Below are 24640 nucleotides of genomic sequence, written 5' to 3'. Positions count from 1 at the left end.
ACTCGCCATAAATGATCTAATCTGCTCCTAATGTGCCATGACATCCTTACCCTGTAGCCATATGATCATTCTGAGTCCCAGTCATAGCGCCACCTAGTGGCAATAGGAATGACATGTTTTTTATTTCATACCCTGCTCCTCCCTAATTAATCAGATCCCTCCCAAATGTAGTAATAAAAGACCTGAGACCTTAATAATGTTAAAGGTCAAGCGCCCCTCCGTCAGCGCGACGCGTTGCGTTGGCGAAACGCAGGCGCGTTTTTCCTGCGTTTGCGGTGCGCTTGAGTGACGCTCGCGAGGCGCCGTGTCGCCATCGAGCAACATGGCGGAGCCCACCGTGCGCGTGAGCGGGATCGTGTTGTCTTCGCTCGTGTTCCAGCACGTCAACGGGGATTCCGACGTGGTGAGAAACCAGCAGCGCGCTTGTTATTGTGGCGCGAAGCTTCAGTCCGTCGGTTGAACGAGTGAAGACAAAAGTCCCGCCGCGCCATTTCTGCAACTTTACGGAGTCCCGCCGGACTCCGTTTAGAAACGCTCCCATTCCGCGGGACACTGGTCACTGGGCAGCGAGCACCGCCTGTGAGACGCGACTGAACGCATTTCAGAAGTCACTTGTGTCCGCTGAATTCGGCAGAATGTAAAATCCAACAAGCAATAGACCCACGAGTCAAACGTGGACACAACGAGCCGAGCCGTGGAGGAACCGCCGGGACGCGCCGCGTAAAAGAGTCCGTTTGGTCAATGGACCGTCGCCTTTAACACAGTAAAGTCAGGACGTTACAGATATCTGCATCTACTGCTTATGTTTACTATCAATGTCAAATTATCACACTGTCTCCGTTTTGAACAGCTGGAGGCCGTTTTATTCAAATATGTGTAATAATAATTCAACCGAAACTCCCAAATATTTACTGAGTAACTGCAATCACTGAACATATCGACTGAAAATGAATTGAAAATACATTTTTCTGTTGATTAATCAGGTACGTGTGGCGTTGACTTATTATTTTATTATGTGAAACACTATTTATTTAAAATAATAAACCTGATCTGTGAGCGTATCTTTTGCTGGATGTCATTCCCATCTGTAAACTGTATAATGATGATTAATCACAAAGGAAAAGCAATAATCCGTACGCCGCTAAGAATTCTGTTTTATTTCAGGAAGGTTTGATCCTCGGAGAAAGTAAGTTTGAAGAGCAAATCACCATCAGTGACTCTCAGGCTGACAACATCCACATCGAGGAGGTCTACAGTGAGTACACACACACACACATTGAGTGAGTCATGTATCTATATATAAAGGTATTTAAATATTAAATTATAGTCAGTTAAGTCATATATATGTAGAGAGTCTAATGTATTTGTCATTTTATCAACAGATATCCAGAAGCACATCAGCTGCCTCAAACTAAACGAGTGAATACTGGAGATTTAAACCACATTAAATATGTAATAATATAAGTTCCAGCAGTGTTGTGTGTCTGTATATATATTTATATACAGACACACACACATATTTATATACTTGTATTGCATGTCGGGACCTCTGTGTTTGCAGATTCTACGATGCTGTTGGAGACGTGAACATTGACGCCGTGAAGAAAATCCTGGCCGACAACAAGGAGGTCCGTGTGTTTCTCAGTCGCCATGGCGATATGATCACCTCTTCGTCAGGCACCAAGATGTTTTTGAGTTATTTGAATATGAATTTCAGCTCAATGATCATTTTGTTCATTTCTGTAACATTATTATTATGTGTCATCCTCTTCGTACACGCGTATGGTGGGTTGGTGACGCCGCGCATCGACCACCTTCCAGGAGGACGTGATTGGCTGGTACAGACAGCGCAGAAACTCTGAGCAACAGATGACCTTCAGAGAGAAGGTCGTCCACGAGAAGCTCAAGACGTCTCTGTGCAACCCTCACATGATCTTTGTGCTGCTGACACCCAGCAGGTCCACTCCCACAGGCTCCACCCACAAGATGGAGTACGCCGCCTTCACGTCCCGCAGCAGGTAAACAAGAGGCTTTCCTTTACTTCATTTTAAACAGAAAATAAGACAAATGAAACATCGGAATCCACTATTCCTCGTACGTGGTTCAACTAAGTCGATCAAATTGACAGGATGATTGACATCTCGGTTCCTCAAAGGCCGAACCTCGTTAGTTTGAACCAGATGTCATCAGCCTCTCGCACCTTATTGCTTAAATGCTCTTTTATATTGGTTAATTATTAAAAATAGAGCTGGTCTTTTATTTGTGTCGTGTGCAGCAGTGTGTGCAGGATCTTTACTTTACAAACATCTGACTTTGGTGTAAAAGTCTTTTTATCTTCTTTTAGTTCCAACCGTCTCTTTGCCTCAATAGACGTTATTTCTCGGGGTGAAAGTCGTCTTTGGTCCGATTCAGTCTGGATGTTTCCACTTTTCAACGACTGATAATGTGCACTTGACTGTTAGCATAGTTAGCATGTGCTAGCCATCAGTGAAGAAAAGCCACAGCAGAAGGAGCCCGTGTGCTCACCACGCCCCCTTCAGGCGGGCAGAGGAACTGACTCCGCCTCCCAGCGGTGACGAGCAGGAGGCTCCAGTCCAGCTGCCTCCTTGTTACTGCGCCTTCACGTCAGATGAAGTCCAACGCGGTGAGACACAGGAGCCGGACTGCGTGGTAACAGTGTACAGACGTTACGTGGGAGACATACAGACGCATTAATTACACGTGCTGAGCAGCTCAGCCGGGTTATGAGGGATTGCGCAATGCGAGAGGAGGCGCAGCTCGTCGCTGCCTCCAATTTTGACTATAAAAATCATCGAATTGATTGGAATCTAATACATACACTTCTATTACAGATCAGTGGACAAATGTATATATATGTGTACCGTATATATTTTTTAATCATTATTTTTTCACATTTCCCCGCCTCCAGTGACCACACGTCACTGGCGTGGACACAGAGAGAAGGTCGTCCACGAGAAGCGTGGACACAGGCGGCTTATATGTTCACCTTTTTTTTGTTCTAAATTTAGGTGGTGCGGCTTATATTCAGGTGCGCTCTATAGTCCAGAATTTACGGTATGTATCTATTATTCATAATCTGACATTTGATCAATTGAAGCAGTGAAACATGGAACATCTAGAAGTTTATAAAGAGATCAAATAAACCAACAGAACTTTACGAAGAGCCCGACGTGCAGCGGCTTTCCAGATGTTCTCTGCATCGCAACACTGTACAAACGTGGACAGTGTGAGAGACAGTGTGTGGGACAGAGTGTGGGACAGAGTGTGGGACAGAGTGTGGGACAGTGTGTGGGACAGTGTGTGGGACAGTGTGTGGGACAGTGTGTGGGACAGTGTGTGGGACAGAGTGTGGGACAGAGTGTGGGACAGTGTGAGGGACAGAGTGTGGGACAGGCTCAAGCTTTTTGATGTGTTGCTATGGTTTAAACCGTAAAGCCTGATCTACGTCATCTTATCCTAACTCAGTTAGCCACGTACGAGGAACGGGGCCCTGGTGTCTTTATTTAAAGGGTTTATCATGAAACATTGAAATGTCAAAAAAAATGTCCGCTCTGGCGTATTATTTTACTTGTTGTCATGACAACAAGGTTATGATATAGTTGTAAAATACATTTTAATGAGGCTGCTGTTCACTGAAGGCTCTTCGTCAACATCCCCGTGCTGGTCAGTAACCTCGGCCTCCTGGAGAGTCCGGCCTACTGGAAGGCCTCGGCGCCCTGCTCGGCGGGGGGGTACCGGCTCGCCACCAGCCGCTACAGGTAGGCTCCTCTTTGCGGTGCGTTCAGGTGCTCCGGTTTCCAGTGTGATCTTCAGCGTCAGCTGTGGCCACTAGATGCCTCCACGCAGATGAGGGTGGAGCTTCCAGTCCGTTGGGTGTGGCCACTGCTCCTCTGAGCCGATTGGCCAAACCAGTAACCACTAAAGAAGAAGCCTTTTTTCCTTCTGTTGCTCCAGCTCCAACTTCTTCTCCTCCAACGGACTGCTGAGGGACGTGAACGACGTGAACGCCATGAGCGATGCTGTGCAGGAGGAGCTGCAGGTGAGCGCCTCACTCTTCTTCTGTGGTTTAACTCGCCCTTTTCTTTTCTCTGTTCCAACTGTCTGCTGACTACTGACCCGCTCCTCCTCCTCTTCTTCTGTTGTGACTCCCTCCTCTTCTTCTTCTTCTTCTTCTGTTGTGACTCCCTCCTCTTCTTCTTCTTCTTCTCTGTTGTGACTTCCTGTTTGTCTCCCTCCTCTTCTTCTTCTTCTGTTGTGACTCCCTCCTCTTCTTCTTCTTCTGTTGTGACTTCCTGTTTGTCTCCCTCCTCTTCTTCTTCTTCTGTTGTGACTTCCTGTTTGTCTCCCTCCTCCTCTTCTTCTGTTTGTTCTGACAGAGAGCCTGCAGGAAGTTGGAGGAGAGTGAACGTCTGGTGGAATCACTCCAAAATGACGTTTTGACTCTCAGGAGGAAAATACGTGAGAAGAAAAGTGAAGGTTTGAATTTCATTAAATATTCGTAATCCATCAATTGAACCATTATTAATAAATAGTTGAATCAACTTTAGTTCATTTATTTCACTATTAAACAATTGAATGATGAATCGTATGTTAAATAATTGTAGTTATATTAAGTACCATTAATAATAAATCAATCAGGTCTAGTCTTGGTTGTCTGGTTTTCATTGCTTTGCTGATGATGTGCATTAAAGGCCCCTTCATGCTGTGTTTGATTGTATGACGGACATTAAAACATGGATGCACCTGAACTTCTTAAAAGTAAATGAAAAAACAGAGATCGTGCTGTTTGGTCGCCCTGACTTGGTCCAGGTCCTTGCCAGGTCCCTTGGCCCACTAGCACCTTACACAGGCTCCCAGGCCAGAAGCCTTGGTGTGATTATTGATGGGGCCTTTAAATTGGACCAGCAGGTCCGCTCTGTGGTTGAGGCTAGCTTCTTCCAGCTTCGGCTTCTAGCCAAAGTCCAACCCGATCTAAACAGGGCTGACCTTGAAGTCATGCATGCTTTTATATCTTCACGCTTGGACTATTGCAAGTCCCTGTATGTCGGTATCGGCCGATCAGAACTCAACCGTCTGCAGCAGCCCGTCTCCTGACGGGACAAAGAAACACGGGCACATAACGCCAGTGCTTTCCTCTCCACTGGCGTCCCGTTAGGTCCAGAATAGATTTTAAGGATCTTTTATTTGTTTTTAAGTCTCTGCATGGACTGGTCCCAGAATATTTATCCAGCCTCATTAATGTGCATCAACCCTCCAGAGCCCTGAGGTCAGCTGACCCGCTGGTTCTCGCAGTAGCGGCTCCCAGACTGTGGAACGCTTTGCTGTTTTCTGTGCGGTCTGCGACGAGCCTTTCTACTTAAAACTCGCCTTAAGACCCACTTGTTTACCTCTGGCTGAGTTAAGTCACCTGTATTGGATCTTTTATTTGTTTGTTTTTGCCCGTTTGTTGTTTTACTTTTGCTCGTATTGTTTATTGCTGCTGATGGCCACTGGCCTTTAAGAGTGCTTTATAAACGAACTTGACATTGGTCTGTCTGCAGGTGGTCCGGTGGTCCAGAGGGACCAGGTCCTCCATCAGGCCTTCAGGTCTGTGTTCTGTTCTCCTGTGTTTCACACTCACACTCTGACTCTGGTGGCCCTTCCTGTTCCCGACGCCATCTCCATGACAACGGCTCCAGAAGCGCCGCCTCCGCCCCGTCGGAAGAGACTGAAGGAAACGCCGGGGGGGCGGGACAGGAAGAGCGAGCCTTCAGAATAAAGAACAATTCTTTCCGTTGAAGACGATTTTACTCAAGTGGAGTTGAGCTTTCGGTTACTATGACAACAAGTTGACGTGCAAATGTTAAACCGTCATAGTTATCACTAAATACTAAAGTACAACCTGAACATATTCATGTGAATGTGTAACATAAGAAGCAGAGACCTTCAGAGAGTTCTGACAGCTTTAATAAACAACCCTAATCCAGATGTTTGATTCCACAGATGTTGGGATCCTTCATGAACTGAGGATGTTTGTGGGTCACAGACATGAATCCTGGAAAGAAAAGTTCAGTTTAGGGACATTGCTCTAGTTGTTACATACAAATCAGCTTTTTATTAAACTACATATATTTACGGGGCCTTGCGTAAGTATTCACCCCCCATGGACTTTTTGTTGGATTTAAATTGAATCCTGGTAATGGACCAACAAAAAGAGTCCATAGGGGAAAGTTTACATGGAAGTGTTGAATGCATTTGTTTTCATCCCCATTACTGTGAAAAGGTCTGGTGCCACCAACCGTCCTCAAGTCACATAATCAGCAGATGCTCTTTAACCTCAGGATAAAAACACCTGCTCTGTGTTTGAGAGCATCATGGAGCTCGGGGAGGAAGTTGTAGCGGAGTATGAATCCCGTGTGGGAGAAGGTACTCTGCTCAGAGGAGGCCAGAGTGGAACTTCTCTGCCTCGATGCAAAACGCTGTCTGGAGGAAAGTCAACACCAGCATCATGCTTCTCTTCAGCAGGAAACGAGTCCCAATGAGGGAAAGATGGACGCAGCCAAATACAGGACAATGCTTGAAGAGAACATGAAGACTTGAGACGGGGCCGAGCTTCGTTTTCAAGCAGGACAATGAGCCTCAACGTACAGACAAAATGGGGTGAATACGTACGCAGGGCAGCGTATATAACGAACGCCCTGAGAAAGGCTGTCCGGATGTAACGAAGCAATTTTTATTTTTTCGTTATCACCAAAACTCACTTCGATGCTCCTTGAAAGCATCATATGTGACCAAAACCAAACTTAATTGTGATATTTCTGTTAAAAACATAAGTTCTGAGCTCAGTGAAACAACGATGTCATCATTGAATTATTAGAGACAGTCATGTGACCATAAATCAGAAAGTGAACATAAACTCTTGATATAAAGGTTATGTTTGTAAAATAAATGATCAAAGAAGTTGAACCTCCCTTATTTTTGATGAGTGATCAGAGGAGCCGTTGACGCGTCTTTGAGTTCTAGTTTTATGAAGGTTTCCAAAGAGGGGCAGATCGTTACATGTATCACAATGATGTTTATTAATATTGGACATACCCATGGAGTGAGCTTTCTTTATGGCCTTCGACACTTCCTTCTGTTTCCGTCCACATAACCCTGAAAAACAGACGCGGACGCCATGAGCTCACCTGCAGACGAGTTGGGATCCGCCCACACAGCGAGCCGCTCACCTGTGATGTGTCGGCCGTAGGTTCTGCCCGTGTGAGGAGAGACGAACTGAGACAGCAGCTGTGAGGGGACGAGGAGGTCCAGTGTGAATAGATGTAAACGCTTCATACAGCTATAAACGTAACATACAAACATATCCAAGTCACAGCTTCCATTCTGTAAACATGAAAAACGTATGTTCCTCCCCTCAGAGCTTCAGGTGTGTCTCACCTGAGTGTTCTTGAAGTCCACTGTGACGTTGCAGAGGAGACAACCTGTCTGGGGCTCTTTGTACGGGTTCTCCATCTTCAATAGCTTCTACATGAAGGTAAATATTAATGATACTACTGAGTCAGGTTAGCCTAGTTATTACTGACATTGCTACAACTACAATACTATTTAGTAATATAACAGTGAGATAATAACGGTTGGATTATAAATCATGACAAATGTAATAAAACATTTAATATTATATTTTATTTTGTGTCTTATATTAAATATAAAAACATTCGGAATTCATTAGATGTTCAAATAAATTATTGATATGGTTTGGTTTATTGGTTTTACTTCATTATATTATTCATATACACTTACCGTGTCATCTTTGTGTTGGACCACATGTGACGCCACGGTCAGGCTTCCTGCAGGAATGGTTTTATATGCTAACGTTAGCCCTAGCATCAGAATCTGTAACTCACTGACTCAAACGTATGATTAAATTAAAGCACTTACGAGAACGATAGTTTGTGATGACGTCATAAAGTCTCACACATATTCACAAATAATAATAAAGTCTTACTTGTGTTTCCATGTTGTAACAAAACAGAATGTATCCTCTTCAACCCTCTGAAAGCAAGCATCTTGACCTGACACAGGACCGGAAGTTGTCCACCAATATGTCCGGTGCGTCGCAATGTTCTCTGACTGTTAGTTCCTACTACCAATCACGAAATGTTGCTGTATTAGTAAATGTTGTCTTCATTCATTTGGTATCCACGATTATCTGTGTACATATAGATTTGATATTTTTCTAATACAACGTTAGATTAAAGACGAAGCGTTATCCCCCCAAAAGATACACTGGGACGAGATTAAGCCCCCAAATAAGGGAGTGGGTCACAGGAACACAACTTGTTATTTTAATCAACACAGTAATGATGTTGATCATGTTTACAATGACGTAGGAGTGCAAATTACTTTCTACCTCTTTATAACGAAGATTATGGCGCCGAATACACCTGTGCCTTACAGAAAGCGGCTCGGTTCGCTAGGCTCGCGAGGGACCCGGTAAAGCGAAGACGGAAGCGAGGGCGGGTTTCGCTCTTGCTCCGAAGATGCCGGGGTGCTTTTGAATATGACGCTCGCGGAGCTTTTGAGCCTTTAACGTTAAAACAAACTAAGCTTTACGAATGCTAATTTATTTATTAACTTTGGATTTGCGACCCTATGTGTTTTTACGTTTGTTTCAGATTAATTTAGCGGTGCTTCTAGTGAAAAAATAGCCCGCTATAATTTTCATAGGTAACATTAAGCTAATGTGTGAGCTAAAGTTAAGCTAACGTTAGCTAACGAGGGCGCTGCAGTTAAGGTACTTTGAGGTTGTTTTGGGAGTTAGTTAGGTTAACTAGTCGTGGTTTATTCATTTTAACGTTATCTAGTTGGTGGATAAACTGGCGTGAGATGTAGCATCAGGCTGGTGTGTTAGCTGAAGCAGTGATGAACGCTTCTGGGAAACAGGGACTCCAAATCAAGAGAGTATCCTCGAGAAAGCGCTCCAGGGACCTGAGGACTCACCTGACACCTGTCGGGAAGAGGGGCGGAGCTACCTGCTCACAGCCACGTCCCAGAGCCCGGAGGCTCGGGAGCATCGTGGCTGATGGAGCGGCTGCTGAGGTACAAGTTATTGATGATGAGCTTAAAGTTTTCGTGCCAGTAGACAGAAAACAATCCACCAATCGTTGTTTGTTCAGCCGAAATTCCACCTAGACGAGAATATGTGAAGGTTTTATTTTTTGAGAATAACATGAATCTCTTCTGTTTTTGAAAGTTTTACAAAAGAAAGAGGACATTTTATTTGTTCATTTTTGTCTTTTGTAAGACTGTGATGGGCATGTTGAATTATCTTCCTACAATCTATTCACCAAAAGGACATATACGGCTGATTTAGATCATTAAAATAAGTTGAGTCTTCAAACAGTCCAGAAGCTCTTTATCAGCTGTTGGTGGTTTTGAAGGAGCTTGAAGCTCGTCTCCTGTCCTTAATCTAGTGGATCAATCGGCTAGTCTTTGCTGATCCATTGGTCACAGGGCGGTAGGTCAACAGCTGTGTTGTGTTGACAGTTCTGCAGTGACAGCGAGGACTTGTTTGGGGACTACGACAGCCTCCTGGAGGACAGCTCTCTGCTGGAGAAGCTGGACCATGCGGAGCAGTTTGAGTTCACCGCCCTGAGACACAAGGAGCTGGGCGAAGACGTCCTCACGGACTCCATCCTGGACGTCCTTGGGGATGAAGACTTACCAACCAGCCAGCGTCTGTTTGAGGAGCAAGTCGACAGGCCCCCGAAGAGGAGCTGCCCGCAGGACGGAGCCTTGTCTCCTCTCGGAGACGCTGGGGACACGAGGAAGAGGAGAAGCGTGGCAGATCGGATGAAGAGGGCGATGCTCTGCAACGCAGCGGCTCCCTCCAGCGTGTTACGCAGCGCCATGCTGAAGGAAGCGGTGGTCTCTGAGGAGATCAGCGTCGCCATGCGGGCCATGGACACCGTCTGTGCCGAGACCCCCGACCTCGGGCCCTTCTTCGGACTCCCCACCAGAGTGAAGGAGCTGATGTTCAAACTGAGAGGAATCCAGGATTTATACGGTTTGTTTAAAACAAGCAGTGATCATCTTCTAAGCTCAAAGCTTCTCTAATGTGACGCTTCTCTCTGACACGATGAGGTAAATGTGTTCAGCTTTGGTAAAAAACAAGACGTCTCTTTGGGGTGTAGCAAACATTTAATGGCCTATTTTCTGATATGCATTTGACTAGAACTTCAATGGTGAAAATAACTGGTTAGTTCCAGAATTAACTATTTTTTCATTATTAATTCATCTTTAGATACTTTTCATTAGTTCTATTAAAGTTTAAAAAAAAACTCCACTAATATTCAGAGCAAAAGCTCAAAAATGCCCGTAGTCATTTAGATTTTGGGAGAAACATGTCGTTTTAAACACTTTATCCACATTAAAGAAACCAGATTTGACCTGCTGATCGGTCCGCTTCAGAGGAGCGGATTGGTGGAAGTTGTTTCCGTTCTTTGTGCTAAGCTAACAGCTAACGCTCCCGTGATGTTTCAGACTGGCAGCGGACGTGTCTGAATCTGGACTGTGTGCAGCGGAGGAAGAACCTCATCTACTCGCTGCCCACCAGTGGGGGGAAGACCCTGGTCGCAGAGATCCTGGTCCTCAGAGAGCTGCTGTGCAGGAGGAAGGACTGCCTCTTCATCCTCCCGTACATATCGTTGGTGCAGGAGAAGGTAGCGACAGACGAGCTTTTCTCATCCAATCGGGAATCCCTTATGAAGTCAATCAAAGTTGTATTTTCCGTGTGCACCAGCTATACATGCACAGGCAGTGGCAGGCGCCGTTATACAGAGATTGGTTTTGTTATGCTAAAGAGTTGGAGACAGGCAAGGAGGTCCCAGACCTAAAGGAAACCTCGCGGTGCTTACAGCAGATGTTTGATTAGATTCAGGACACCTTCTCCTTCCTTCACCTTACAGCCTCTGGCATGTTGGATCACGGTAAGTAAGGGAAGTCGCCCCATCAGATCCCTAACTTGGGCTGGCTCGGTCGGTCGGTCGGGCCGGGTGTGAAGCGGGGCTGAAGGAGCCGTTGCCAATTCATGGTTCATGGGACCTCAAATGATACAAGAATTGACTAGTTAGCACGATGCCTCCTCTGGCTGGAGGCGAGTCAGCAGACGGAGAAGGAGATCATTGAGATAGTGACATAATTTGTTCTTCTAGTGAAGGGTGGAGGACCCAGAATCGAGCCTTGTGGGGAAACCCTTGTGACCTGAACCCGTGTTTTGCCCTGCAGGTACGTGGGTTAGCGAGCTTCGGTCTGGAACTGGACTTCCTGGTGGAGGAGTACGCGGGCAGCAAAGGGAGGTTCCCTCCCGTGAAGAGGAGGAACAACAGATCCGTGTACATTGCCACGATAGAAAAGGCCCACAGCCTCGTCAACTCCCTGATCGAGACCGGCAGGATGGAGGACCTCGGGCTGGTGGTGGTGGACGAGGTGCAGTAACGCAGGTGGGAGTTGAGGTGGAGGTGGAGGTGAGAGGCTTCATGTCTTTGTGTGTCTTACAGCTCCACATGCTGGGAGACGGCAGCAGAGGAGCAATCATTGAAATGACTTTAGCCAAAGTCCTCTTCACGAGCAGTAAGTCACTACTTCTCAATCCACCTCGGCTGTGAGACCTTAAAACCTTTTGAGTCACGGGATTCTTCTCCAGAAAGCACTCAGGTCATCGGGATGAGCGCCACTCTGGGGAACATCAAAGACCTGCAGACCTTCCTGAGGGCGGAGAACTACACCAGCGACTTCAGGCCTGTGAGGGATTCAAACCACATTTCCATCCATGACACTGAGACATTAAAGCCTCCAGGATGGATAGTAGTACAGTAGTGTCCAGGTGGAGATGTATTAGTGCTGTTATGTGTTCAGGTGCAGCTGAAGGAGTACGTGAAGCTGACCGACACCATCTATGAGGTCGACCCAACGGAGGAGGAATGTTTTAAATTCTCACGTCTTCTCAACTTTAAGGTGACTTCATTTGTTTCAACATGTTGCCGTTTGGTTTTGTTTTTCTACCTACAACCAAAAACATAATCCATCTTTTGATTTGACCTTTGACCCTTAGTACTCTAGCTCCATGCAGAAGGTGGATCCGGATCACATCATTGCTCTGGTGACTGAAGTCATTCCAACACATTCCTGTCTGGTTTTCTGCCCCACCAAGAAGAACTGTGAGAACGTGGTGGGGATGATCTGCAAGTACCTCAAAAAGTGAGAATCTGAAGGAGTGACCGACCCGGCCCACTCAAGAGAGGCCTGTGCAGCCCCCTAAAGAGTTTACCCCCCACAGGGAGTTCCTGGCGCTCAGGCAGCCGGAGAAGGCCGTCCTCCTCAGGGAGCTGAGGGCCAGCGGCAGCGGCTCGGCGTGTCCGGTGCTCCGGAGGACGGTGCCGTACGGTTTGGCCTATCACCACAGCGGGCTGACCTCTGAGGAGAGGAAGCTGGTGGAGGAGGCCTACTCCAACGGGGTGCTCTGTCTCCTCACCTGCACCTCCACGCTGGCTGCAGGGGTCAACCTTCCAGCCCGCCGGTAAGCTGCTCCACGTGCCCGGGTTCCCCTCTGTACCAGAGTTCAGCTTCACGGGTTCCTAAACGCGGTCTCTCGACACGCCGTCTCTTCCAGCTGAAGACGTTAACCCTTTTAAAAAGAAATATTTACCTTCATCACAAGTTTTATAATATATATAAATTTAAAACTCATCAAGAGGTCACGTGACAGTGGAAATCATCCACATGTTGAATTATATGAATCTCTAAAGTCGTACGACCCGCCGATGCAGAAAATGTTTCCATTTCAGATTCCCTCCAAGTAGAATATAGAGGTTCGGTGTTCTCTCTGAGATGTCACACTCTCCTCAGGGTGATCCTCCGCTCGCCCTACGTGGCCTCAGACTTCCTGAAGAGGAGCCAGTACAAACAGATGGTTGGCCGAGCCGGTCGGGCCGGGATCGACGCCGTGGGGGAGAGCGTCCTCATCCTGCAGGACGCGGACAGAGACGCGGTAACTGCTCGTGTGTAAATAGCGAGAGAAGTGCTCTGTGTGAAAAGACAAAAGTTCTTTGTGACCTTTGACCTGAACGTTCTCTTCTCAGGCTAAAACCCTCGTCTGTGCTCCCATGGAGAAGTGCTACAGCAACCTGCTGCGTGATGGAAGGAGGGGCCTCCTGAGCCTCATCCTGTCACTCATCGGACTCAACGTGAGGCGCCCCGTCTCCTCCTCCTGCTCCGTCCCGTCTCCTCCTGTCCTGTCCCGTGTCCTGCTGATGTGGATGTGTGGTGCGTTGCAGATCTGCTCGTCGGTGGGTCGCGTGATGGACTTCCTGTGCGCGACGCTGCTGTGCGTCCAGCAGGAGGCGCTGTGTGCGGAGACCAGCCTAAAGGAGGAGGTGCAGCGGTGCGTCGACCTCCTGAAGGACAAAGATCTTGTCACGGAGACGGCTCACGTTCAGACGCTGCAGGTCACCAAACTGGGACGAGCAACCTTCAAAGGTGAGTCACCCTGTGGGAGGAGCTTCAGTTGAATGCTGCTGGGACAGGAAGTGAGAAAACGCTGCTCCAGACCGACAGTAGTGCTTGTTTATTAATATACTTATATCTGAATCAGACTGATGGATGGATTGTCAGGCAGATGTTTGTCCGCGTGAGTCCTCCTCGTGCAGATGTTTGTCCGTGTTAGTCCTCCTCGTGCAGATGTTTGCCGTTGTGAGTCCTCCTCGTGCAGATGTTTGCCGTTGTGAGGCCTCCTCGTGCAGATGTTTGCCGTTGTGAGGCCTCCTCGTGCAGATGTCTGTCGTCGTGAGGCCTCCTCGTGCAGATGTCTGTCGTCGTGAGGCCTCCTCGTGCAGATGTTTGTCATTGTGAGGCCTCCTCGTGCAGATGTTTGCCGTTGTGAGGCCTCCTCGTGCAGATGTTTGCCGTTGTGAGGCCTCCTCGTGCAGATGTTTGCCGTCGTGAGGCCTCCTCGTGCAGATGTCTGTCGTCGTGAGGCCTCCTCGTGCAGATGTTTGCCGTTGTGAGGCCTCCTCGTGCAGATGTTTGCCGTCGTGAGGCCTCCTCGTGCAGATGTTTGCCGTCGTGAGGCCTCCTCGTGCAGATGTCTGTCGTCGTGAGTCCTCCTCGTGCAGATGTTTGCCGTTGAGGCCTCCTCGTGCAGATGTTTGTCATTGTGAGGCCTCCTCGTGCAGATGTTTGTCGCCGTGAGTCCTCCATATGCAGATGTTTGACCCCTCAGGCTCCGTGGACCTGTCCTACAGTGACCTCCTCTACAAAGACCTCTCCAAAGGTCTGGAAGGTCTTCTGCTCAACAGCTGCCTCCACCTGGTCTACCTGGTCACCCCATACGACATGATCACACAGTGCAGGCCGGACTGGATGGTGTTCTTCAGACAGGTACTCCACCTTCTGAACCCACCTCATAGCCCTGCCTCCTGACCCCACCATCTTCCTGGTGCAGTTCACGCTGCTGACGGATGCGGAACAGAAGATGTCTGCAGCCGTCGGAGTTCCAGAGAGCTTCATCGCCAGAAAAGCTGCAGGACAAACAGTGAGAAAGGTGAGAAGAAGAATGTTTCCCAGTGAGCTCAGCAGGAGGTGAGACCTGGAGAGCAGGTCTGATCAGTGACACCACTTGTTTCTGTTTCAGCCTGTCAACATGGAGGTGGTGAGTAGGATGTATCTGGCTCTGGTCCTCTTCTCTCTGCTCAAGGAGACCAACTTGTGGAGCGTCTCCGAGCGGTTCCATCTGAGCCGAGGCTTCATCCAGAGTTTACTGGGCTCCTCTTCGGCCTTCTGCTCCTGCGTGCTGCACTTCACCGAGGTAACATCTCAGTCAGGTAGAAGACCCCTGGGGCTGGTCTCAGGTCGGCTGAGGGTGATACGTGGTTGTTCCTCTGTGACCAGGAGCTGGAGGAGTTCTGGCCGTTCAGGGCTCTGCTGACAGAGCTGACCCGGAGGCTCAGCTACTGTGTGACGGCTGAGCTCATCCCGCTGATGGAGGTGGCCGGAGTGATGGAGGTCAGTGTGGAGCTCCTCGAAGCCTGCTAGAACCAAACCACATGGAGGCTACTACCAGCGTCTTCTGCATGATCCTCTGATGGTGTTAGCTTCTTGTGAGGTCTCCAGCTTTCCTCTGTTGTCGTGAATCAAAGTCACATTTTAGTGGTTTGTTGGCGTCAGAGAGGATTCTGGGTAAGTGCGATGAAGAGGAGGTCCTCTCTCTGACGAAGGTCTGCAGATGAACTATGACTCATTTGTAGGTATTTTAGTGCAGGGTGCTCAATCGATCAGTCGATCGTGTGCCATCAATAAAAAAATGACGTCACGCATGCGCGAGAGATGAGCTAAACTAATGCTAATGCTAACTAGCGATTCTTGCTAACGTATTTAAATTCATTCCAAAGTGACCCAGGCTGACTCCAGTAGGCTAATGACCAAGAAGGTGCGGGATGCTTGTGACGCTTTCCTCCTCCTGACAGATGAGAGGCTCGTTGTTTTGGCGCCACTGGTCCAGTGGCTCAAACCTCCCCGCTCACGAGAATCAGACCTTTTATTTGTCTTTTCCTCGTCAGTCCAGAGCAAAGCAGCTCTACAACGCCGGCTACCAAACGCTGACTCAGCTGGCCAACGCCGACCCGGCGCTTCTCTCCAACGCCATAGAAAACCTCTTCCCCAAACGAGCCAATCAGATCGTGGCCTCCGCCAAGGCGAGTGGTCCTCCTCGCAGGGATGACATCACACGCGTTATGTTAATGAGCAGATGTTCCAGATGACATCACGAGCGTTATGTTAATGAGCAGATGTTCCAGATGACATCACGCGTGTTATGTTAATGAGCAGATGTTTGTGTTCCAGATGTTGCTGAATGAAAAAGCTGCAGCTCTTCAGGAAGAAGTTGACGAGTTGCTGATGAAGCCGTAACAACTCGTTTATTATTAAGTTTTATTCTCTTTGTTTGTTTTTTACCGCTTTTATTTCTCTGAAACACAAACTTGATTAAAATAATATACAACAAGTAACCAACATGTTTGTGTTTTGTCCATAAATGAAGGATTTAACGAGTAATAATTATAATAAGCAAATAATGTGCTTAAACTATTATAATATAAACGTAACATTTGGATTACAGAGAATAAATCAAAATGATTTTATTTACTTTTAATAAAAACAACCATCATTTAAGGGGTTACCGTTCTGAAAATTACTTATTATTATTATTATTTCACCGAAGATAATTGAAAATTCAACCGTTAAAACTACAATACTATATTTAGTGTTTTACAGACATTTGAGTTCTTATTCAATTACGACTCTACATGTATTTAAACTTCACATTTCATACAAAACACAACCACGTGTGATGAATTTGCTGATTAATGTTTGATGTGTCGGTGAAATTCACCTGCATAACAAAGTAATGTAGGTACTCGTAATACTCAGTATGATGTGAAATCGCAGCTCATTATATGACGTGGTATTCTGGAGGTACTTTTATCTTTAATAATACTTAATTTATTAGTTGATTCATAACCTGTACAGCTGATCAAATGAATGGCGATATGCAGCGTCGCAGTACTATAACCTGAGGAGGGCCGGGGGAGGAGCCTCTCAGCCGGGGGAGGAGCCTCTGCTCTCAGCCGGGGGAGGAGCCTCTGCTCTCAGCCGGGGGAGGAGCCTATCAGCCGGGGGAGGAGCCTCTGCTTTCCGGCCACAGCGGGAGGAGCCACACAGGAAGTGCCGGGGAGCCGGAGCTTCTTTCCGCGTCCATGGAGTCCGCCGCTCTGCTGCTTCTGGTCCTCCTCCTCCGGGACCAGACCACTGCGCTCCTCCTCGCGGACCGGGACCGGAACTGTTCGGTGGTGGAGGTGGATCCGTCCGCGGTGGTCCGCCGCGTGGACCCCCGCTTTCTGTCCGTCACCATCGACGCGAGTCTGGCGTCAGAGGAAAAGTTCGTGTCCCTGCTGAGGTGCGTGTTTGTCGGCCCGGGAACAGACAACGAGACAGATGTTTTATCTAAGAAGAAAACACGGTTGTAATGAACATGAATTGAGGAAATATTTGATTTAATGTTAAAGCAGATGTTTTTATTTAGTAATACAGCGGTTTTATTTAATAAAGCAGATGTTTCTGTGGCTTTAATCTGATCCTGTTACAGATTAAACCGCTCTGAGTTTTAAATCCTGAATCCACTCAAAGTTTCTATTTATATGAAAATTAGCTGAGCGAAACTGATTCATGTTTTCATTGAGAACTTTAAAATGAGGGTGATTAAATCCTCATGTACTTCTTCAGGTGAGTATAACGAGGTTTCCTCCCATTGAAATAAAAACGTAATTATTGTGTTGTTAAGTAATTGTTATTGATTATATTTATGTCTTATGATTATTCATTAATTAAAGTGTTGATGCAGAACAAATAACTTTACATTCTGTACTTTTTTACTATGTTTTTACTATTTATACATTAATGTGATACTCATACCCGTCTGATGTCTTGTATCAGCTGGTCATCATAAACGTATGTCGTTGAAGACAGTTTGTGGTTTTGTCCTCAGCTCTACGAAGATCAGGACCCTGGCTAAAGCTTTGACGCCATCTTTCCTGAGGTTCGGTGGGACGAGACAAGACTTCATGGTGTTCAGCCCCCAGAAGGTCCAGCAGGACTTGGGTTCCTCAGCAGGTTCCTCAGCCAGGTGGCTCTTCAATGGTTCCTCAGCAGGTAACGCCAGCTCTTCATTGGTTCCCCTGCATTCCACTGAACATGAAGTCAGCTCTCGCTTCAGTAGATACAATCATGACATCATCCCGTCTCCCTTAGAGGGCTCCTGTGATCGGATGGAGCTTCCCTTGTGGCTGGAGGACAAACTGAAGAGAGACTGGACTCAACAACTGCTGACCCTGATGAGGGAAGATCTGCAGGGGAAGTACAGGAGAGTGAAGTTCACAGGTATCTTCTTAAAGGTCACATGATGTGTTCCCCGATGGGGGTGTTGTAGGTTCTTAGTTGGAGGCCTGGCTCAGGTGTTCTGCAAGGCTCAATGTCTGGACCACTTATTTCATTTCTGTAGGAGATACTTTTACTTCAGAAGAACCGTGTTGATACTTTTGCCTCAGTAATGACCCCCCACCATCCCCCTCAGAGGACACTGTGGACCTGCTTCACTCCTTCGCTAGCTGCTCGGGGATGGATCTCATCTTCGGGCTGAACGCCCTGCTCAGATCAGCCGACAACAGCTGGAACAGCAGCAACGCCGGCTTGCTGCTGCAGTACTGTGAGTCCAGAGGGTATCTGATGTCCTGGGAGCTGGGCAACGGTAGGCTACCGGGCGACACGAGGGATGCTAACCGGGCGCTAACCGGACCATAGCCAGCACGTTGACAGAATCTTTTGCAGAAATGTCTGAGATGCTAGAGGCAGCTTCTCCATCGTGATTCGTTAATGCTTTTCTGCATCTTATGAAATAGTTATCAATGTTTGTATTTAATGTTAAGTCAATATGTAGAATTACAGTTTAACAATCACACACTACAGTGATATCGACACCCTGCGTTCTCAAACGTGTACCTCAGAGTGCAAACAGGAAGTGACCTCGCGTGACAGGAAGTGACTTCTTCTGTCTGTCCTCAGAACCAAACAGCTATGAGAAGAAAGCCGGGATCCGAGTGGACGGACATCAGCTGGGTCGGGATTTCGCTCGTCTCAGAGAGATGATGTCACAATCCACATGGTACCGGGGGGCGGGGCTGTTTGGGCCGGACGTGGGTCAGCCGCGAGAGCACCGGGTCGACCTCCTGGAGGGGTGAGAGGTCACACCACCTGATCAATAACGTTAATCATAGGATGAACGATAAAGGAAGATCCGATAGTACTTCATTGATCTGTAGACTTGATCTGTTGACTTTGTATTACCAGATGATATATATATATATATATAGTCAATATTAAGACAAAGTCGCCTTTAAAAGATCAGCGATTCTGTCTTGTTCTGATCTACAAGTGAGCTGTGTGTGTGTGTGTGTGTGTGTGTGTGTGTGTGTGTGTGTGTGTGTGTGTGTGTGTGTGTGTGGGGCTGCCGGTACTTTTAGTACACGTGTGTGTCCTTGTGTATTATTGTTGTTGTGTATTTATTGTTGTACTAATGCCCCTCCTCAGGTTCCTGCAGAGCGGCTCTCAAGCTGTTGACGCCGTAACTTGGCACCAGTGAGTCACTTTAGCGTTAAAAATATAATCCCAGTATGATTCAATGCAAAAAAGGGTTTCAAACATGCATTATTATTTTGCAGTTAAATATTTAACATAAGGTAATTTTAATCAAACAATTCAGTATATCAATGAACATACATACATACATGTGTATATATATATATATATATATATATATACACATGTATGTATACGTCAGTGGAAGTCGCCTACGGCTGCGCTGATCACACACCTTGTCGTTAGGAGACAAAAGGTCGATTCCTCTCAGCAGAAACTCCTCAAAGTGCAAAACAACAACCGCTTTGTCGCCCTAATCAGTGAACATTCACAGTCTGCTGTTTTGACAAACTGAGAGCTTGAGTGAAGCAAGTCTGCTCCGCTTCAGAAGAGAAAGCAAAGCAGTTGGATCAGGTCAAACCTAGCAACGATAGGAGGGCACGCTAGCAGTCGATTCAATCTAACATCGCAGAATCTACAGCAAGAACTGGCAGTTCAGTCACGAAAAAACTAATTCAGGAATCATTTATTGCCAAAATATGTCAAACATACAAGGAATTTGTCTTGGCGGTTTGTGCGTGATCCACTGAATTATTTGGTTTTTATTTGTGAGGTTAGGACTTGTGCTGGAGGGTCAATATGAGTTAATGTTTTACTCTTTTATTGATCACTAAATAATAAAGCTATTCATCCACTCCTTTCGTTTCCTAGTTACTACGTCAACGGCAGAGACACAGCAGTGGAAGACTTTCTGGATCCTCAAGTCCTGGACTCTCTGATCCAGAAGACCAAAGACGTGCTGCAGGTAAGGCGAGAGAGAGAGAGAGAGAGAGACAGGACCGTGTCTCATGCATGTCCTCCTCTGCGGGACAGGAGGTGCAAATGGTGTCTCCTGAGAAGCCGGTCTGGCTTGGGGAGACCAGCTCGGCTTTCGGAGGAGGAGCCGCCGGACTGTCAGACACCTTCGTAGCAGGATTCATGTGAGTTATTCTCTATGTGAGTTATTCTCTATGCGAGTTATTCTCTATGCGAGTTATTCTCTATGTGAGTTATTCTCTATGCGAGTTATTCTCTATGCAAGTTATTCTCTATCTATGCGAGTTATTCTCTATGCAAGTTATTCTCTATCTATGCGAGTTATTCTCTATGCAAGTTATTCTCTATCTATGCGAGTTATTCTCTATGCGAGTTATTCTCTATGCGAGTTATTCTCTATGCGAGTTATTCTCTATGCAAGTTATTCTCTATGCAAGTCATTCTCTATGCAAGTTATTCTCTATGCAAGTTATTCTCTATGCAAGTTATTCTCTGAGAGTCATTCTCTATCTATGAAAGTTATTCTCTGCGAGTTATTCTCTATGTGAGTTATTCTCTATGCGAGTTATTCTCTATGCGAATTATTCTCTATGTGAGTTATTCTCTATCTATGCGAGTTATTCTCTATGCAAGTTATTCTCTATGTGAGTTATTCTCTGAGAGTCATTCTCTATCTATGAAAGTTATTCTCTGCGAGTTATTTTCTGCGAGTTATTCTCTATGCGAGTTATTGTTTATATAAACGTTATTTTTCATGCCAGTGTATTCCTCATGTCTTTGAGACTTTAAACCAAGACAGAGTCCTATTTGTCTCAGACCAGGAGTTCAGGAACCAGAGACCTGGATCAGTTCAGACCTCAAGTCCTCATTTTCTGAAACAGGAGACGACGTGGAGCTAATTGAGTTTACTGATGACCCATAAGTCACACACATGATCTGTGTTATTGCCACATGGTCTGTATCTGTATCATCACATGATCTGTATCATCACATGATCTGTATCACCGCATGATCTCTATCTCTATGTGATCTCTATGATCACATGATCAGGTTATTATGGGATGTCGTAGTATTATTGAAACACATTTCAGGGTCATTGTGTTATTCTGTGTTATTAATTCATATGCATGTGTCATCAACATGCGTATCTGTTATTACACATGGTTTAATGTGTAATTGACATGTTTGTGTGTTATTAACTCATGGTAATAACACATGTTTCTCCATGTCATTAACATGTGCTTCTCCTCCCCAGGTGGTTGGATAAACTGGGCCTCTCGGCCCGGCTGGGCACGGCTGTGGTGATGCGGCAGGTGTTCATTGGCTCTGGCAGTTATCATCTGCTGGATGACAACCTGGATCCACTTCCTGTGAGACGCTATGACCTTTACGTGTCTAAGTACAGTGTAGAGCAACTGTTGCACAACTTAAGGGACCAATTTAATCTATAATAACGTTATTCAAATTGATTGATTAACTATTTGATTGAACTTTGCAACGATATATTGGTCCCCTACAAATAATACCACACACGTTATTGATGATAACACGTTATTGATGATAACCATATCTGCTCACAGGACTACTGGTTGTCGGTCCTCTACAAGAGGCTTGTGGGTCCCGAGGTCCTGAAGGTAGAATCCCCGAGCAGCAGAGTGAGGCTGTACCTGCACTGCTCCAACAGGAACAGGTTCTCCCGCTATGAGGTCACACCTTGTCCCTTCCTGCCCGACATCTCGGCTGACTTTCCTTCCTCTGTAGTTACAGAGGCGGAGCCGTCACCCTGATCTCCATGAACCTTGGACGGGAGCCGGCCTGGATCTCCCTTCCGGCCCTGCTGTCCTCCTCCAGCACAGTGGAGGCTTTTGTCCTCCAGTCCGACCGCCCGGGGGGTGAGGGGCTCTACTCCAGGTACCGATCTATAGCTCCATTGATTGCTTTATGTGTCTAGTCCTTCTGTCACAATGCTGAAGAGCCTTTAGAGATTCAAGGTTCTCGTAAGACAAACAGGATCTCATAGAACATGAAGCATGAATGTAGAGGAAACATACAACATGTATTCATGCTGTGCATTGTGGGTAATTCCAAAAAGTCAGCCCTGGGAGAGTAGTATTAGTTGTATTAGTATCATTGTTAGTAATACTTCTGCGTGTGTGTGGTGGACTACACGTATGTGGTCGTACAGCACCAGAGCTCACGTACTGTGTCACTGCCCAGGTGTGTGAAGCTGAACGGAGGTGTGCTGAAGATGGTGGACGACAGAACTCTTCCTCATCTTAAAGGAGCTCGTCTTCCTCCAGCAGAACACCTGCAGCTGCCTGCTTTCTCGATGGCCTTCTTCGTCCTCACAGACGCTGGAGCCGTCGCCTGTATGTGACACATCAGGGGACAGCCCACCTGTCCAGGTACTAGCAGGCCAGACACTGCCATCACCTTACCAGGTGATAAACAGGGGTAATATGAAGATGATGAACATGAAGATTTAATAAACACATCTTCAACGTGTCAAACCTTTCAGATTATGTTAAGAAGAGAGGAACTAATAAAGGATGTGATGAGTTTTTAGTTCTGCTTTATTTATCATGTAGTCTCTCTCGTTTTTACGGTTTATTCAGGGTTAAATTCTTTAACAATTATTTCATCTATAAAGATTAGATGACACAGAACCCTTTAACGTGGGAATCTGTCTCTGAATAGTAGAGCTGGATTCTTCTGGATTCATGCAGGGACTCCCTCCCCGAGACAGTAGGGACAACTGCTCCCAGTCCAGAGGTGTGGGGAGAACCTTCCATCCATCTGCTCACTCAATCATCTGGAAAGTCAAAAAAGCTTGTTGAGTCGTGTTGATGTTTGTGTAGTTTGATTAGGAATCAGGAATCAGGAAACATGTATTCCCAAAATATGTCAAACATACAAGGAATTTGTCTTGGCGGTTGGTGCGTGACAGTAGACAGTGTGACAATAGACAACAAGACAGCAGTGCACAAGTAATAAAATAAAGTAAAATGAAATGCTGATGCAATGGGTCAGTAGAATAAGGCTATGGGTTAGTATAAAACAAGGGAATAAAAAGTTAAAAATTTAAAATATGAAAAAAGTTTTAAAATATTAAGCATAAAGTGCACTAACGAACAAGTAACGAACAAGTAACAGTGACGAGTGGCGACAAAGTGATGAATGACAGTTAAAGTGACATGTGCAGTGTGAAGGGAAGTGACCGGTGGGATGTCAGAGTCAGTCAGTGGGGGACCGGCTCTGCTGATGAGCCCGACTGCCGACGGGAAGAAACTGTTGGTGTGGCGGGAGGTTTGTCCTGCAGCAGAGACGGGATGATGGTGTTAAAGGCAGAGCTGAAATCCACAAACAGGATCCTGGCGTAGGTTCCTGGGGAGTCCAGATGCTGGAGGATGTAGTGGAGGGCCATGTTGACAGCATCGTCCACAGACCTGTTGGCTCTGTAGGTGAACTGCAGGGGGTCCAGGAGGGGGTCGGTGAGGGACTTCAGGTGGGACAGGACTAGCCGTTCAAAAGACTTGATGACTACAGAGGTCAGGGCGACGGGCCTGTAGTCATTGAGTCCTGTGATCCTGGGCTTCTTGGGGACAGGGATGATGGTGGAGGCCTTGAAGCAGGCTGGTACGTGGCATGTCTCCAGGGAGGTGTTGAAGATGTCAGTGAACACTGGAGACAGCTGGTCAGCACAATGCTTCAGGGAGTGAGGGGAGACGGAGTCCAGGCCGGCTGCCTTACGGGGGTTTTGTCTTTTGAAGAGCCGGTTAACGTCTCTCTCCAGAATAGAGAGGGTCGTCGCTGGTGGGGGAGGGGAAGGTGATATAGATGAAGAGGCTTGTAGAAGCCATTTCACTACATTTGTATCGTGCATAATGAAACTGCCTTTTCTGTTGATTTATTTGTGATGATGTAATGATGACGTCAGGGGGCGTCGGCTATTTAAATGTCACCTGAGTAAGGCCAGGTGTGTTTTTTATTTTGAGAGCGGAAGGAGATACTATTTTTGACCGCATTACGCATTGAATTCTCCGTTTATTATGAGTGTCATTTATGTTGTTTTTGCCGAACAATGAATAAAAGAATATTAAAGTGACAATACGAGCAAATGCGCGTTGATTTTACCGGCCGCTCCTACAAGGCGCGAGCACCTGATTAGCGTCCATGTGGCGGCGCTGCATTAAATGCAGGTTAATAATGGATTTTATACAGATAACCACAGATTTTATCATGGCAAAACAATATAATATTAACATATTATGTAGTGTAGCTTTAACCTGCTGGAATATTTTGGAATGTCCCAAACTCAGCTAGAATGGTAAGAGAAATGGTGGAATGAGCTCCCCAATGACACCAGAAGGCCTTTACAGCTAAAAACACACCTCTACCCACTACACCTGGATATGTATTACATTACATTACACCTGGATGTGTATTACATTACATTACATCTGGATATGTATTACATTACATTACATCTGGATGTGTATTACATTACATTACACTACATCTGGATATGTATTACATTACATTACACCTGGATGTGTATTACATTACATTACATCTGGATATG

The 24640-nt window shown here is 46.4% G+C and overlaps 4 protein-coding genes across 5 annotated transcripts; 3 read left to right on the top strand and 1 right to left on the bottom strand.

Annotated features, from left to right (window-relative positions):
• The first annotated feature begins 134 nt into the window (after positions 1-134).
• abraxas1 (abraxas 1, BRCA1 A complex subunit) lies at positions 135-6966 on the top strand. The gene is made up of 9 exons (XM_040170276.2): positions 135-403; positions 1165-1255; positions 1383-1419; positions 1562-1628; positions 1822-2018; positions 3660-3779; positions 3976-4060; positions 4398-4497; positions 5562-6966. The coding sequence occupies exons 1-9, from the start codon at positions 323-325 to the stop codon at positions 5777-5779; spliced, it is 996 nt and encodes a 331-aa protein (XP_040026210.1). The 5' UTR covers positions 135-322; the 3' UTR covers positions 5780-6966.
• Positions 5950-8318, bottom strand: mrps18c (mitochondrial ribosomal protein S18C). 2 transcript variants are annotated; one of them, XM_040170279.2, is made up of 6 exons: positions 8006-8318; positions 7801-7847; positions 7438-7521; positions 7230-7287; positions 7096-7155; positions 5950-6055 (listed from the first exon to the last, which is right to left on the bottom strand). In XM_040170279.2, exons 1-6 carry the CDS (start codon positions 8064-8066, stop codon positions 5979-5981), a joined length of 387 nt encoding a protein of 128 aa, XP_040026213.2. In that variant the 5' UTR covers positions 8067-8318; the 3' UTR covers positions 5950-5978. The 2 variants fall into 2 exon arrangements, with proteins under 2 accessions (XP_040026213.2, XP_040026211.2); XM_040170277.2 differs by having other exon boundaries at positions 7438-7524; positions 8006-8283.
• A 148-nt stretch (positions 8319-8466) lies between these two features.
• On the top strand, positions 8467-16061 carry helq (helicase, POLQ like). Its single transcript, XM_040170275.2, has 18 exons — positions 8467-9099; positions 9547-10066; positions 10543-10721; positions 11287-11487; positions 11559-11631; positions 11705-11802; positions 11917-12015; positions 12113-12258; positions 12338-12577; positions 12907-13048; positions 13140-13244; positions 13335-13536; positions 14279-14436; positions 14501-14599; positions 14690-14863; positions 14947-15060; positions 15615-15749; positions 15898-16061. Exons 1-18 carry the CDS (start codon positions 8923-8925, stop codon positions 15961-15963), a joined length of 2928 nt encoding a protein of 975 aa, XP_040026209.2. The 5' UTR covers positions 8467-8922; the 3' UTR covers positions 15964-16061.
• A 103-nt stretch (positions 16062-16164) lies between these two features.
• On the top strand, positions 16165-24166 carry hpse (heparanase). Its single transcript, XM_078088525.1, has 12 exons — positions 16165-17008; positions 17597-17760; positions 17860-17988; positions 18182-18355; positions 18670-18841; positions 19195-19242; positions 19954-20047; positions 20116-20222; positions 21314-21428; positions 21639-21748; positions 21820-21969; positions 22276-24166. Exons 1-12 carry the CDS (start codon positions 16809-16811, stop codon positions 22433-22435), a joined length of 1623 nt encoding a protein of 540 aa, XP_077944651.1. The 5' UTR covers positions 16165-16808; the 3' UTR covers positions 22436-24166.
• The last annotated feature ends 474 nt before the right edge of the window (positions 24167-24640 follow it).

This window comes from Gasterosteus aculeatus, chromosome 14 (genome assembly GCF_964276395.1).
Source record: "Gasterosteus aculeatus chromosome 14, fGasAcu3.hap1.1, whole genome shotgun sequence".
NCBI lineage: Eukaryota > Metazoa > Chordata > Actinopteri > Perciformes > Gasterosteidae > Gasterosteus > Gasterosteus aculeatus.
Note: the sequence above shows the minus strand (reverse complement) of the source record. Positions and strands in the feature narration are given on the sequence as shown.

What these genes read in the sequence shown, in the direction of transcription:
- abraxas1 (XM_040170276.2), top strand. Translation starts at nt 323, where the DNA reads ATGGCGGAGCCCACCGTGCGCGTGAGCGGGATCGTGTTGTCTTCGCTC. An exon ending in CTCGCCACCAGCCGCTACAG is followed by an intron (nt 3,780 to 3,975) that starts GTAGGCTCCTCT and finishes CTGTTGCTCCAG; the next exon opens with CTCCAACTTCTTCTCCTCCA. An exon ending in CTGTGCAGGAGGAGCTGCAG is followed by an intron (nt 4,061 to 4,397) that starts GTGAGCGCCTCA and finishes TTGTTCTGACAG; the next exon opens with AGAGCCTGCAGGAAGTTGGA.
- mrps18c (XM_040170277.2), bottom strand. Translation starts at nt 8,066, where the DNA reads ATGCTTGCTTTCAGAGGGTTGAAGAGGATACATTCTGTTTTGTTACAA. An exon ending in GTTACAACATGGAAACACAA is followed by an intron (nt 7,848 to 8,005) that starts GTAAGACTTTAT and finishes CCATTCCTGCAG; the next exon opens with GAAGCCTGACCGTGGCGTCA. An exon ending in TCCAACACAAAGATGACACG is followed by an intron (nt 7,525 to 7,800) that starts GTAAGTGTATAT and finishes ACCTTCATGTAG; the next exon opens with AAGCTATTGAAGATGGAGAA.
- helq (XM_040170275.2), top strand. Translation starts at nt 8,923, where the DNA reads ATGAACGCTTCTGGGAAACAGGGACTCCAAATCAAGAGAGTATCCTCG. An exon ending in CTGATGGAGCGGCTGCTGAG is followed by an intron (nt 9,100 to 9,546) that starts GTACAAGTTATT and finishes TTGTGTTGACAG; the next exon opens with TTCTGCAGTGACAGCGAGGA. An exon ending in TATCGTTGGTGCAGGAGAAG is followed by an intron (nt 10,722 to 11,286) that starts GTAGCGACAGAC and finishes TTTGCCCTGCAG; the next exon opens with GTACGTGGGTTAGCGAGCTT.
- hpse (XM_078088525.1), top strand. Translation starts at nt 16,809, where the DNA reads ATGGAGTCCGCCGCTCTGCTGCTTCTGGTCCTCCTCCTCCGGGACCAG. An exon ending in GTCCTGGGAGCTGGGCAACG is followed by an intron (nt 18,356 to 18,669) that starts GTAGGCTACCGG and finishes GTCTGTCCTCAG; the next exon opens with AACCAAACAGCTATGAGAAG. An exon ending in ACCTTCGTAGCAGGATTCAT is followed by an intron (nt 20,223 to 21,313) that starts GTGAGTTATTCT and finishes TCTCCTCCCCAG; the next exon opens with GTGGTTGGATAAACTGGGCC.